Here is a 14,603-nt window from a genome sequence, read left to right on the forward strand (position 1 = left end):
GTGAGAATGCAAGTTCTAGCGGTTGTCAGAAAGGCTTTGAATATAGGCCTAGCAATGAAGAGCTGCTATCCAAGAACCAACCTAGCTAAGTTTAGAGAGGCTAATCACCAGAGGCTTTGGCTATTAAGTGATTAATTATTTTAGCTATAGAAACTTACATAACCATCTCTCAAGGCATGGCAGAGGTTTACATCTGTGTCAATGAAGGGAGGCCCCCTATTGGCCACATATATTTCCATTTTGGTTCTTTCATTGTGCTTGAAGATGGCATACTAGTTATGATCTGTATAGAAGAACCGATTTCATCATTTCGATATATCTACTAGTACTAAATGGATGCAATGTAGTATAATTTGTGACCATCTGTTGGTCTTAATCCTCTGTACCATCTTGGTTTTCTTCATGCTATAGAACTGGGGGACTATGAATGAGCCTGGCAATTATGTTCCCTTGGGTTCTAGGTAGTAGAGTTACAGTCCTAGGAGGACACAAACCAAGAGTCATGGCCCTCTCTTCTGATTTTAGGAATAGTAAATTCAAAAACAAAAACAAAAAACACCTTTGGTTCCAATCTCCAGTTGGCCCTTGGGAAGAATAATGTGGGCATTTTGCTCCTTGGCATTAAAAGCTTATAGCTCTTGGCCGCATTGCAATAGGCAAACAGCCTAGTGATACTATGTAAATATGGAATACTACGGAATTTGTTTTTAAGAAGAGACTGCTGCTTGTTAACATGAAAAAATATGTCTTGGAATTGAACCTTGCCTATTCTATTCATAAAGAAAACAAATGCTAAGTCAATGAATACTGCATTTACTTTTATAGTCTCTTCTACCACAAGTGTGTATCTTTTTAAAAATGTTGTACTTTCACTCTAAAATAGAGGTTAGAGGATAATTCCAATATGCAGGTCCTGCGCTTCTGATCTTGGCCACTTTCATTAATTTTCACAATACCCATTTAAAAAACAAAAAGCATAATGGAATTGTAGAGTTGGAAGGGACTTTGGAGGTCACTTAATCCAACCTCCAACTCAATACATCATTCCCTTCTATATCATCTTTGACATGTGGAACCCTTCCAGTGACAAGAGAACCACTACCCGACAGGCTACCTATCCCATTTATGGGACATTCTAATTATGAGATAGTCCTTCAATTTTGCAAAAATCTTCCTCCTTGTAATTTTGACCCATTTTGCCTTCCAGGGTGACACATTAAAGTCTGTCCTCTTGTCTATGTGGGGTAGTGGGATGAACACTGAATTTGGAGTCTAGACCAAAAATAAAATTTGTACTTCTATATACATGTTTCCCTCCAACAAATAGAAGCTACTTGAGAGCAAGGACTGTTTGTCTTTTTGTTTCTTGAGTTCCAGGACATACCACAATTACTGACACATACTAGCTACTTTAAATGGTTGTTGAATGAGTGACAGCATTACCTTCCTTGAATTAAATCTCTATTAACACAGAGTAAGTTTGCATCATTTTTTTAAAGAACCAAATCATACTATTTTCTCAGGTTGAGCTCATGGCCAACTAAAATTTCTGGATCTTTTTTCACATGAATTGTGGCATGACAAGGCCTCCTCTGTCTTACACATTTAATGCAATTAAATCTTTGAACCCAGTGGAAAATCTTGCATTTAGATAGTGAGTCTGATTTTGGTTATAGTGAATGAGAGAGTTCTTCCAAGTGGAAATGTCTTTATTGGCAGGTGGGAAATGAGGACTAGCATCCAAGTGAAAGGTGAAGGCTCAGGACAGAAATTGGCAGAGCCCTTAACATAGGAATTAAAATTGAAGCCATGACAGAACCTGAGATCTTTCAAGGAATAATGCAAAGGGAGAAGAATAGAGGGCTGAGGATGAGCTTTTTAGGCATACCCACAGTTGAAAGTTTGGGAGAATGAGTAGATATTAGCAAAGGAAATGAAGAGAAACTAGAGAGACAGGAGAACTAGGAAGGTGCAGTATCATAATTCAAGGGAGAGGGAGCCCTTCAGAGGTAAGGGCAGTCAAACATCACCAAAGGGGGATTTAATGGGGAGGGGGTGGAGTAGCTAGGTGGTACAGTGGACCTGAGTTCAAATCCGTCCTCAAACACTAGCTGTGTGACCCTGGACTAGACACTTCACCCTGTTTACCTCGGTTTCTTCACCTGTAAAATGATCCAGAGAAGGAAAAGGAAAACCACATAAGTGTCTTTACCAAGAAAACCGCAAGTGGAGTCACAAAAAGTCAAACACAACTGAACAACAACAACAACAGTGGGGAGATGTAGAAGATTTGGCCAAAAGCAAATTATTATGGAATTTAGAGAGTAATTTCAGCAAAGTGGTAGGAATAGCATAGATCTGACCACCACGTCACTGCCCTGCTCAAGTGACTATTTATTGCCTCTAGAATGAAATACAAACTCTTTTGTTTGGTATTTAAGCTCTGCAATTTGGCTCCAACATATCTTTCTATACTTATTTCACATTCCTCCCCCTCGATTACCCTACATTCTTGCCAAACTAGCCAACTTGTTGTTCTTGACAAAAGTACAGAACATTCCATCTCCCAGCTAGGTCGCTGTCCTCCTCCCCTCTGCCTTTTAGAACCCCAAGATCGCTTTGGAGCTCACTTCAAGAGCCACCTTTAAACAGGGCCTGTCCTGATCTTCTCTCCACTTCAGTTTTTCATACTCTAACCTCGCCCTCTGCCCACCATTATTTTGTATTTTCTTTATATTCGATTTTCTGTATGCGTGGATTTCTCCTAGTAAAATGTAAGCTCCTTGAGCTCAGGGACTATTTCATTTTTTGTGTTTGTAGTGACTGGCACATAGTAGGTGCTTAATAAATACTATAGAATTGGATTGAATTAATGGGAGCCAGATTTCAAGGGCTGAGAAAGGATGGAAGGTAAAAAAGTAAAGGATGTGGATGTAGACCCCATATTTGAAGAGTTAAGCATCAAAAGGGAAGAGAAAAAATAGCTAGTATTTAAGTGACCACGGGGTCAAGTGAAAGGTTTTAATAAAATAAGAAAGTCCTAAAATAAAATAAATTAAAAATAAAATATTTTAAAAGTAAAAATCAAATAAATAAAGACAGAAGGAAGAAGGGCCTCAAGCAGAAAGACTGATGCAATATTCTTGGTTAGGACTTTCCAGATGAGGCCCCAAGGCATTTGATCTGGCAAACAAGAGGGGAGATTATCTTTAGGGAAGCCAGTGACAAGGCTGATATAAAGGAGTTCATTATAGATGGTCTCCATCTTTTCCCACAGACCTGGGCAACTTTGAAGAAGAATTGCTACGAGCTTTTCAAAGGTTTCATTCCCTCGCTGATCCTTTAGTTACACAGTGATCAGTTGAATATTTGGTTGGAATTTATCTCTCCTAATGGTTTTCTGTTGGGTAGTGTAGCTTCTAGTGGAGAGACCGCAGGATGGGTGTGTGCTTGAAAGATGCTTTGCAAAGTCGTTGAAAAGCGAAGTTTACACAAAGCATTTCCTTTCCCTGCTTTTTTGAGGCTTAAACACCTTAAGTCTAGCAGAAGGACCAGGAAGTCCAGCTAGCACCCAACTCTAATAGGAAAGAGACCCCTTGCAAAGGTGGCAGATACCCTTTCATCTTTAGCCCAAGCAGCTAAAAGAGGAAAGGAAGAGGGAATAAAGGAAAAGGAATAAGTGTTGACTAGATCTTCCTTCCTCTACACGCCAGTCCTTAAATTAACCCTTAGTGTGATTTGTCAAAGACAAAACACATTCAAACCCCCCACCCCACCCCCAAGGTTCTATTGCAAAATTCAGTCATTATTCCAAAGGAGAGGAAAAGAGATGGTTCAGGGAAAATATTTTTCTGTATTTCTCAAAATATGCATGCATGTGTGGGGGAGGGGTGGTGGGATGGAGGAATGGGCAATACACAAAGGAGGAAAATTTGGTGCCTAGTTTTATTTGATTCACAAATTTAACTCTAAGCTGAAGCTGTGTCTATCTATTGTTATAAATCAGCTCCATCTAGGAAGAAGTAGATAAACAAAAGCTGTTATTGCATTTTATCTTTTTTTAAATGAATAACAGTGGAAGCAAGGGGGTGAAACAAATCTTTATCACCATGAGTAGCTGTCAAGAAGACTCCATGGGTTATGTTCCACTGCTATGTAAAATTCTAGTGTTTCTGTTTGTGCAAATGTTATCATCAGGTGAAGAGGTGGCAGCTTCATTTGTGTTTCTGACTTCATTGTAGTCAAAAATGGGAGGATCCATGATGAGCCTCAAGGCCAGATATGGCAAGGCGGGATGGACAGACCAGAGCCAGCTAGCTCTGGTGGAGCACTTTAGGTTCTCGTTAAAAGCCAGCATACTCATTTGGGGATGGAGAGCAAGAGAAGAGAAGGTGCCATGTTGGTATGGGGGAAGGGCACTCATCTAGGAGTCAGAAGACTGGGCCTCTGCACCTTAATGAATGCTTTTGTTCTTGAGCAAATTATTACCCCTCTCTGGTTCTCTCAATTCTACACGTGTAAAATGAAGAGGCTGGACAGAATGACTTCTAAAGTTCCTTCCGGAGTGATGATTCTGGGATTATTTGGATGACCTGTTTCCCCAGAATTCTCAAATCATGACGGAGTCAACTCATTTCTCTTGACCTTTCCTTTGGGAGGAACTGAGACACAAGAGAGGTGTGAAGGGAAGGTATCAGAGCCAACAACTCGGGGTTTTCTCCTGAAGATTGTTCAGAAAGTATTTGAGCCCCACTTTCCCTGGGCTAGATCTGGCTGCTCAGGGACAAAACCTATTCTCTTCAAGGTAGTTCAACCTTGCCTATGAGACCCGTTGGCTTTGGTGGGAAATTCCTTTTTATCTTTAGGCTTGGGAAAAGGAAGTTACTCCTTTTGTCCCTGTTGCCAATACCCTTTAGGATGCAGACTATTTATTATGAGTCTTTTGGCCCTCCCTCCCTGTTGCCTCCGTTTCTCTCCCTCTGCCTCTACCCCCAGCAGGGAAAACAGGATGTGCAGGCTACTACGGTCTCAGCTTGCAGAGCTAGTAATTAGCCCTTTGTGTCCAGTTAACTACCTTTCATCTTTCCAGCAGCCGGTGTCTGCTTTCCTTATTAGCATGTCTCAGCTTTTTGCAGACCACTCCTTTCTCATTGGAGTGGGCCAGCTCGTAGGTTTATCAGGGTGTTAGAAGATGGTGTACATAAACACAAAATACACACACAGGCTGAGGGCTGGTCTTACCAGAATCACTAACATTTTCCATTAGAGATGCCAAATATCTTTTCTCTCCTCCCTACCCTAGAGTAAGTCAGGTTTAGGTCACCTGGCTCAGAGGGAGACAGATGATAGCCAGGTCCCCAAATTTGGACCCTTTAGAACTGTGGTATTGCCTTTCAGTTCCCCTCCATGGGTGAAACAGGAGAAGGCAAACTTGCTACTTTTACACCTAAGTGACCTGGTGACTAATTCTTAATTCCCAACTCTTTTTCTCAGCTCAACCAGATTCCATTCCCTAGAGAGCTCTAATTCCTAGGGATTGTAGAGTAATAGTTGTGGACCCAGTGCCTTAACTGGCCATTTTGGTACCTGGGGCTGTTCAATATATGTATGTGTGTGTGCGCGCATGTGTGCGCGTGTATGTGTGTGTATGTGTACGTGCATGCATGTGTGCATGTGTGTGTTGGGGGTGGAAAGAGTGGGGATGAAAACTTAAGTGCTATAGGTTTGGCTTAGTTATTTCTACTCTGCAAAAGGACTACAAATGCTTTCAGGGGCTCTCTAAATTTTGGCACCCTGGGACAAAGTACCGGTCATCTCACCCTAGTTTCAGTTCTGTTTGGGGCAGAAGATAGATTTGCAAATGTCTTCCTGAAGTGGATATCTCAGCTGTAAAATTTCCATTCAACAGATATTTGAGATATTTAAATATCCTCTACTGTGCTAGGTGCTCATGATCTCTTTGGTCTCCCCTTCAACCTAGGCTATGAAAGAGGAAACACCAAAGCTGTCTTTTGTCTGCAGCAGCCCTTAGCTTTCTTTGTTGTTGTTCATTTTGTGTTTAATTATTTTTATTATTTTCATAAATATTTCCCAATTACATGTAAACAGCCCTTCGGGACCCTGCCAAATCCTCTCCGCCTTATGTAGCATGAAATAGCTTTGCCTCCCTAGGGTCTTAACTTGGATATTGTTGTTCAGTGTTTGTAGAAGTGGGGGCTGTAGCTTGCTAGTGATCCAGAATTGGGCATCATCACCTTTGGGCGTGACTTGGTAAGGCAGAGTGCTATAGAAAGCATCATGGTAAAGGGGAGAGAACCCTGGGAAGACATTCCAGAATCAAATCTTGGCTTTGTTATTTATTAAGTACATAACCTTGGGTACCTCACTTCCCGGCTAAGCCTAAGAGTCTTCATCTATGGGAGGGTGGGGGGTGGGACGGGAAGGGCATCAGACTCTATGATCCTATGGATTGATCTACAATCCCTAATTAAGGATCTACAATTCCAGGCATTGTGGAAGAAGCTAGTCCTTGCCCTCTGGAGTTGGCGTTGTGCTGGAATTGGATTTGAAAAGGACTGACCACCCCTGAATTTGAGCTGTGGTGCTGGATGTTACTTAGTTCCTTAACCCTTCAGAATTTATGTTTCCTCTTCTGCAAAACGAGGATAACAATGCCTCTGAATAGCTCTTGATCAGAGGAGGAAGTTTAACCAGAAGTGGATTCCTTCTGGGGTTGTAGGGATGGCTAAGTATTTATTTCCCTCTTGTTTTTGTTCCCCAGCATTAAACAGAGAGTCTGGGTGCCTTAACACTCCCTCCTTCCACCCCCACCCCCAATGCAAGCACCCTCAGCCCCTACCTGTTGTGTGTCTAGAGAAGACCAATTTGAATCTTTTTATATGTTTGTTCCCCACCCCCTTAAAACTGCAGTTACAACCTCTCCTTTTTCTGCTGCCTTGATGATTAAAAAGCATGACTTAGTGGAAAAATCTCAACCTCCTTGGGGTCAGCCTCTCTCACAGCAGCTGTGAGAGATAAGATTGTGCTGGCAGCCAGCAGCTCAGTGGCTTGTTGGGAGCATTTCTGTTTGTTTGGGAGGAAATGTGGAGCTCCTTGGTTTGGGGATTGTTCCTTCTCCCTCCCCTTTTTGGGGTAGAACCCCCTTTTTTCAGAAGAATACGTTGGTACAATCTGATGATAAGATCTCTTCTGGGAGACTGTGGCCAAGAAGCAGCTCAATTATTACACAATCTTTTTTTTTTCCCACAGAATTAGCAGGTTTTAGAACCATTTTTAAAAAGAAAAAAAAAACTGGAGGCTCCTTTGAGCAACCCAGGGAGCAAAGTTTTCTGGCAAGGAAGCAGTGCACAGTCTTTTAAGTCCCTGGGGAAAGCTTTCTCATGCAGCAGGGCCCAGCTCCTGGGATAAATGTTGTCGTTCAGCTTTTTAATTACAGTATATCAGTGTCATTGCCTCTCGCTTGGAGATCAGAAATGAGCTGTTGCCTTAGCTCAGCTGCCATCAGTAAGGAGTCAGTTTTGTGGGCTCCATGAAGGTCTTCCTATGAGGCTCACTTGAGTCCTGGAAGGGATGATACCAGGCTCTTGAGGGTCATGTCCTTGCAGGACAGCTAGAGCTCTGGCAAGGCCTACTGCCTTGGGGCTTTGAGCACAGGCTGGCCAATGACCTGTACGTCTGTCTGCCCTCCGTGGCCCAGCCAGAAGGTTGGCCACCACAGCAAGTCATGATGGGACAGTACAAAAATTATCCCCATCAACAGAATCACAGACCTTGGAAGTGTGGAAGTTTATTTTGAACTTGGCATCTTTCCATTCAAGTCGCTAAAAGGGTTTTGCTCACCAATCTCATTAATCCAATCAATCAGCAGGCATTGATTAAGTGCCTTCTGTGTTCCATGTACTGTCCTAGGAGATGGGGATACAGAGACAAGAGAGACCATCCTTGCTCTAAGGAAGCTTACATCCTTTTTCTCCTTTTCCCTCTTTTCTTTTGCTACTGCTACTAACGCTGCAATTACCACCTGACATTTTATTCAAACATTTAACTCATTTCCAGCTTAGAATTAAATGTAGCACTCTATAGAACATAAATTCATTTAAAAAAAACTAATGGAAATGCATTGTAGGGGCTTTATCTTTTAATTAGATGACTAGACATCATTTTTCTGAACTTAGTCAACTCTGACATGTATCTGTTACCAAAAGCTCATGATCAGTTTTGAGGTTTGCAAAGTTCTTTACACAAATTCTGCCAACAGCTTGTCCTCAGTGTTGGGGAAAGGCAGAGGGAGGTGACAGCAACCCTGGGGAAGTTGCCAACAACTTGTTCATGCCATCATTTTTTTTCCAGGAGAAAGTAACATTGGGCTATTTGGGAAGTGGTCTGTCCTGATGGCATTTCCCTTTGCCATTGTGCCCCTGTCCTTCTGTGTGTTCAGTGCCCAATCTTGTGCTTGGCATAACTTAGCTCAGTATGACTGGAAGCAAGGAAGGGGCCCTGATGAGTGTTACATAGGGAAATAAAGTGATTTGGCCAAGATTATCCCGCCAGAGGTTTCGGGGAGCGGCTCAGCACCCAGGTTTCCTGACTTTGTCTGTTGTATTATCCTTTAGGTTCTCTTCACCTTAGATCAGATTTTAGTTGGAACAGGCTTGAAACCAAGTCAGATGTACTAGATGGCCTTTATTTTTCCCTCTTTGTACTCCATACCCTAAGGGATGGGGATAGAGGAGATAGAATTCATAATATCCCAGAATTTGAGCTAGAGGAAATGAAAGTCGCTCCTTCCTCTCCTCTTGTACAGTGATTATGTCCTGGAACTTATTTGTAGTCCTGAGTCTTTGGTCCTTCTGCTGAGGACAGAGGGGCATGGGGCATTGTGGTCTAAATTGGTTTACAGAGGTCTAGCTAAAAGATATTTGCAACTGAGGCCCTCCTCCCCTTCTTAAGTGTGAGTGACCACTTTCATTGCCTTCTGAAGGTTTGGTGACAACTAAAGTGTTTCCAGCTGTACCAGCTCTTGGACCTCTGTGGAAACTGCATGTCTTAATAGACTTAACTAAGGTCTCCTGAAGGCCAGTGACACCACTAGCTGGGGTCAATTTAAATATCATACTGGGTAGTTTCCTTCCTCCTGTGCCATCTGTGAAATGGGTTTGCTTATGAAGGGGTCAGGTAACAGAATTTTTTTTTGTCCTAGGCAGGCCTCCTTCTTTCATTTCCTTATTCTGTCACCTTGTGTGCCCTGTTACCTTCCCTGTCACTTCTTCCCCCACCCCCACCCCAGAGAAGGCATGCATGGGGTCTAGAAGGAGAAAAGACGTAATTCCCCTTGATTGCCCTCAACGCACTGATTTCTACTTTGCCTGTTGAATACTGCTGAGTTCTAAATGATTTCAGCAATTGCAATCATTCAGAAAGCAGGGAAACCACTTTGTGGGGACCCTCATCTGACATACAGATTCCTTGCTTCTTCTCCCTGGATGCTTTTCCCCCTCTGGAATGCCACTACACTGCCTTTTTATGAGGCTTGTTAAATCTTTAATGTTGCCCAGTTGTGCAGCTGGCTTAAGATTTAATCCCCGTCAATAGGTCTTTATGGGATAAATAGTTAATCATTCATCCAGGGGCATGGAGAGGATTCCCTGAGGTTGGTAGAATCTTAGAATCCTCAGTAGAAAATGGAGTGTTCATAGCTTGATTGGACTCCTGCCTGGAGCAGCAGATGCCTGGGATTGGGGCTGTGCCCCATTGCTAATTAGTGGTAGAAGTAAACTTCAGCTAGATTTGTAAGTGGAAAAGATTTCTCTTCCATGGAGCAATAGGGAAAGGTAGTATGATAATGTTCACAACACAACAACCAAGATTAGCACAAGTTTGAAGATGGTGAGGTCCTCCAGATTCTCCTTTTAGCAAAGCATAACGTCTGCCAATGTTGCAGAGTCTCCTCAATGAGATCTAGGACTGCCCAGGAGAGTTTAGGTTAACCATCCACATGGGAAAAATCAAGTGGATGAATAATGCCTGTTGGTCAGACCATGACATGTAATCAGATGGACAATCTGTAGAACTTTTTCATCAGTATGTGGCAGATGGATAATGAATTGAGCCCAGAATTTTAAAAGGAGACTTTTGGGAAATTGTAAAAGTCCTTTAATGACACTAAACTTCTTTCTGGAATAAAGACTCTGACAACAAACACAGTTTACTAGGTTTCAAAAACTTAATGATTTGAGTCTAGGAAGAATATGGAGAGTAATTCTACCCGTGAAGACCTCAAGCCTCTTTATTTTCCTGGCATTTCTTTTTCAAAGATAAATTTATTGATATCTTTTTGTTTTAACATCATCTGTATTTCCCAATGTCTTTCTTTCCCCAACTCCCACAGAATCATCCCTTATAGCAAATAATAAAAAAGAAAGAAAAAAAAAGCTGTTAAAACAAATTAACCAAGTGAAAACAGCTAACATATGTGGTATTTCACAGCTCTAGTCCTCCCCACGTCTGCAAAGAAGGGGGAAGGCAATGGAGCCAAACTTAGCCAATATAATTTCAAAGTACTCAGTTTCAAATGTTTTGTTCAAGTTCTTTCCACTTGACATTGTAGTGTAGTCATCATGAATATAGTTTTCTTGGCTCTGCTTACTTCAGCTTTCATTGGTTCATGTAAGTCTTCCCATGCTTCTATATTCATCACATTCACCATTTCTTACAGCACAGTAAGATTTCATTACATTCCTGGGCCACAGCTTTTTTAGCCAAACCCTTTGACAGTTGCGTGAGTTCAGTGAGCAAACCTTGGAGGCTACCACAGAGTAGAAATGGAGTCTAGATCCTTGGCTATTCAGAATTCTGCTTTGATTTTCTGGTCTATAGTTTGTACTGTGAAGGTGGAGGACCTATGGAGTAGTACTACCTTGAACTCGTTTATTTAAATAATGCAGGTGAAGATACCGTAGTGCCTCCCAAATGATTATTTCACCATAAGGTGGAAAGCACCTTCCTTCATCCTTGTCTGACAATACCATAATACCCTAATGCACCCCAATACTTGCCCCCAATACTTTCAGTTTTCCCTTACCTCCCACTCTGTCTTTCTCATTTCAGATCTTTCCTGATCCTTCAGACTTTGATCGCTGCTGCAAACTGAAGGACCGCCTGCCTTCCATTGTGGTGGAGCCCACAGAGGGAGAAGTGGAAAGTGGGGAGCTAAGATGGCCCCCAGAGGAGTTCTTGGTCCAAGAAGATGAGCAAGAAACCAGTAAAGAAACAGAGAATGAGAAGAAGGAGCAGTAAATCTATCAAGGGCACCCAAAGGGGGCAAAAAAAAAATACATCTGAACTGTATTTTTTTCCCATCATGGTGGAAAATGAGTGAGCCACAGTAGTTCTGAAAATGTCCAATGACAGCTTCAATTTTGCACCTGCGAGATCACTGGGTTGGTTTTCTTTTTTTCTTTTTTTTTGATATGTATATTTTTTTTCTGAAAGAAATGTGTCCAGCAGCTGAGTCCTCAATGCAAAGATCAGCAAGGCCTTCTGAGAAAGGAAGTCACTTAGCTAGGGTTGGGGAAGTGTCTGCTGCTTTGAGATCACTATCTGAACTCTGCATAGTCTTGAGGGGTTGTGATATTCCAGGGCGGGGTGGTGGTAAAAGGCAGAGCAAGTGAGGAACATTTTGAGGCAAGAAAAATGACAGAAATAAGAGAAAATAGAGGTTTTAAGAAAACACTCAGCAAAGACCTAAAGCTAGAAAGCCTTCAGAAGGGACTAGCGCTGGCTCAGAAGTACATCCGTAGATAGAGTCGTCATCTCTCTCCCGTTTTTTCTCTTTTCCCCCTTTTGTTTCTGTTCAGAGTGTGTTTGAGTGAGTTAACAAGGGAGGAGGGGAAACAGACCACGCTGGGAGCTCTCTAATGGCCTGGGCATAAAGAGCTTCGAGGCAAGCACATGGGCGAGTACCTTGATTGCCTCCCTTCTCTCCTCCTTCTTTTAACCCCTGCTCCACCTGATCTCCACCTTCCTCTGACAGAGGACCTTTTCTGTCTATTTGTTGTTTTGTGGGTGGGGAGTGCAAGACTTTCTGGGTCCATTTCCCAAAGTTTCCATCCCTTTTTGTTCTTGATGCCCTGGCATCCCGTGTCCCTTTGTGGGGGGTGGGGAGTATAAGAGAGCTACAGGGTGGGTCCCTCGCCCTTCTCAGGATGAAAGGCACATGACAGTGCTCCTCTCTCTTCTTGTCTTTCTCAAAGTCTGAGCAGGAGGTTTGGGAGTGCCTAGACTCTCTTTAATTAACCCTTTCTTCCAAAGCCCCTGTGCCAGTCTCTGAGCTGAATCTTCTGTCTCCTCCCACCTTTGTGATTCTAACCAGTCTGACTAGCTAGGTCTCTTACTGTTGGCCTTCAGCCTACTTTTCACCTTGAATATTCTCCCTCCTTTTTATGAGAAGTGGAGGAGTGAAAGGAAGAGAAACCTTTATTGCCTGGTATTGTTTTTAGGTGGGAGCTGAGGGCTAGTGTAGCCTGGGACTTGGAAAGAACATGGGTTGGGGAAGGAGGAGGAGGAGTGAGTGGGGTGACACATGGTAGGTCGAATGCCAGCAGTACTGTGACCAGGTTGGAAATTAGAGGGTGTCACGAGATACCTTGCAGCTTTTCAAGTTCTGGAGAGGTAGGTTGTGTGTGTGTGTGGGGGGGGGGGGGTGGAGAGGGGAGGAGGCTTAACCTGAATTGCTCTGTTCTGAGGAGGCTTCAGAAAGGAAAGGATGTTGTATTCAGACCTCAGTTCTCCCCTCCATCCCCCTAATTCTCCCACTCCCACCTCCTTCCTCTCATCCTCCTTGGCCCCTTGTCTGGAAGGGCACCTTCCACAAGAACATTGGGAGATCACTTATGAGCTGGCTATGGTGAGGCTCTCCACTTTGGAGTCCAGGGTCCTAAGAACAAATTATAGAAACATTTCCATCGTGTTGCCGGATCCTTTGTGGCTTCCACAGAGGCAACAGATGATAAGGAATCAGGCTTTGAAGCTTTCCTTGGGTATAACAAGGGAACCCAAGGCACTTGACCATTGCCTCCCTATTTCCAATCAGTCCTATTTCAGCCCCTAGTCTTGGACTTAGTGTAATATATTTGTATTTAATACCTCATGGGTAGTATGGCGCTGGGGAAGGCTGGGAAAGGGTGTTGCTTTTGTATAGCAGCAGCAGGACCAGGTTTGAGGGGTATCTCTCCCCTCTTCTTTCCTCCCATCTCATACACTTGTATTATAAACATTGATGGCAATAACTTTTAGCTCCATACAGTGGCAGCAGACCAGCAGGTTGGGGGCGGGGAGATTACCCACTCTCTGCATTTTCTGCTGGTGACCCATGATAGGTCTGCCTCTCTCTCTCTCTCTCTCTCTCTCTCTCTCTCTCTCTCTCTCTCTAATTGTGGTTTGGTGGCAAAGAGCCAGTCAGACTATCTCTGTCGTGTACCCTCCCGCTGTAGTTCTGATCATCATTCAATTCTTGTGGAGGGGAGAGTTGGGGACTCACCTAATAACTCCTTGTCTTTTCAAATCCCTCCATGGGGTGGGCATCCAATCCCACCCTTCCCCATCTGCTACCTGTTATCATCTGTCCCAGTCTTGCTGTGTAATGAAACGTGCTTTTGTACACTGCATAACAAACCTACTTTGTGTGTGTGTGTGTGTGTATGTTTATGGCTGGTGGGTTATTATCTTTCTGGTCTTGAGACCACTCTCTACCGCCATTTGGAATTCTGAGCAGGTGAGGGGCCAACAGCCAGCGTAGGCCAGGATCTTCAGAAGGGTCAGCCCCGCTGGGTTGATCCCGTCGACCTTGGAAGGGACTATGCTCTTTATCTGGCCTCTGTGTTTTTGTGGGTTTTGTTTGTTGTTAGAGTTGTCATTGTCGTTTTTCCCCTTTTAGAAGTAATTTGTGTGTATTTCTAACTGAATGTATAAAAAAAAAACTTAGTAAAAATGCCTGTTGTTTGATGAACTTTCTGTAACTTCTGTCTGTTCTTTTTTGAGGCTCAGGGAGAAACTAGCATTTTTTTTTTCCAAAACTACTTTTTGTCACTGTGACAGTTGTAAATAAAGTTTGAAAATGCTTTCCACTTTGGTCTGGTTTCCTTCTTTCCTTAATGAGAAGGAAGAAAATGAATACAGCAGGAACAAGAACACGATTTCCTCAGGAGGTAGGGCAGAAGTAGATCTTTGGATCTTCAGGGAAACAAGGGTTTGTTTGTGGTTTCAGCTCCCAGAGATTGGGGGTGGGGAGGGGTGTGCCAAACCAACCCATCATCAAGTATTTAAAGTGCCTACTATGTGCCAGGTACTGCACTAGGTGCTGGGGTTACAGAACTGAAACAGAAAGAATCCTTACCCTCAAAGAGCTTCTCACATTGTGTAGAGGGTGTCAAGTGTACACAAATAACCCTGTGCCAAAGAACTAGAAGATAAATACTTTTTTTCAGGAGGGCACTAGCAGCTGGCATGGATAGGAGGAGACCAGGAAACGCTTCATGTACAAAGTATTGCCCAAACAGCATTTTGAAGGAAATGAGGAATGTGAG

The 14,603-nt window shown here is 43.1% G+C and overlaps 1 protein-coding gene across 1 annotated transcript in view; it reads left to right on the forward strand.

Annotated features, from left to right (window-relative positions):
* Window positions 1-14,138, forward strand: part of LBH (LBH regulator of WNT signaling pathway) — a 29,928-nt gene extending 15,790 nt beyond the window's left edge. The window contains exon 3 of the mRNA XM_036751903.1: window positions 11,128-14,138. Coding sequence (XP_036607798.1) covers window positions 11,128-11,316 — 189 coding nt within the window. The 3' untranslated portion in view covers window positions 11,317-14,138. The remainder of the gene's footprint in view (window positions 1-11,127) is intronic.
* Window positions 14,139-14,603: the final 465 nt, after the last annotated feature.

This window comes from Trichosurus vulpecula, chromosome 3 (genome assembly GCF_011100635.1).
Source record: "Trichosurus vulpecula isolate mTriVul1 chromosome 3, mTriVul1.pri, whole genome shotgun sequence".
Lineage (NCBI taxonomy): Eukaryota > Metazoa > Chordata > Mammalia > Diprotodontia > Phalangeridae > Trichosurus > Trichosurus vulpecula.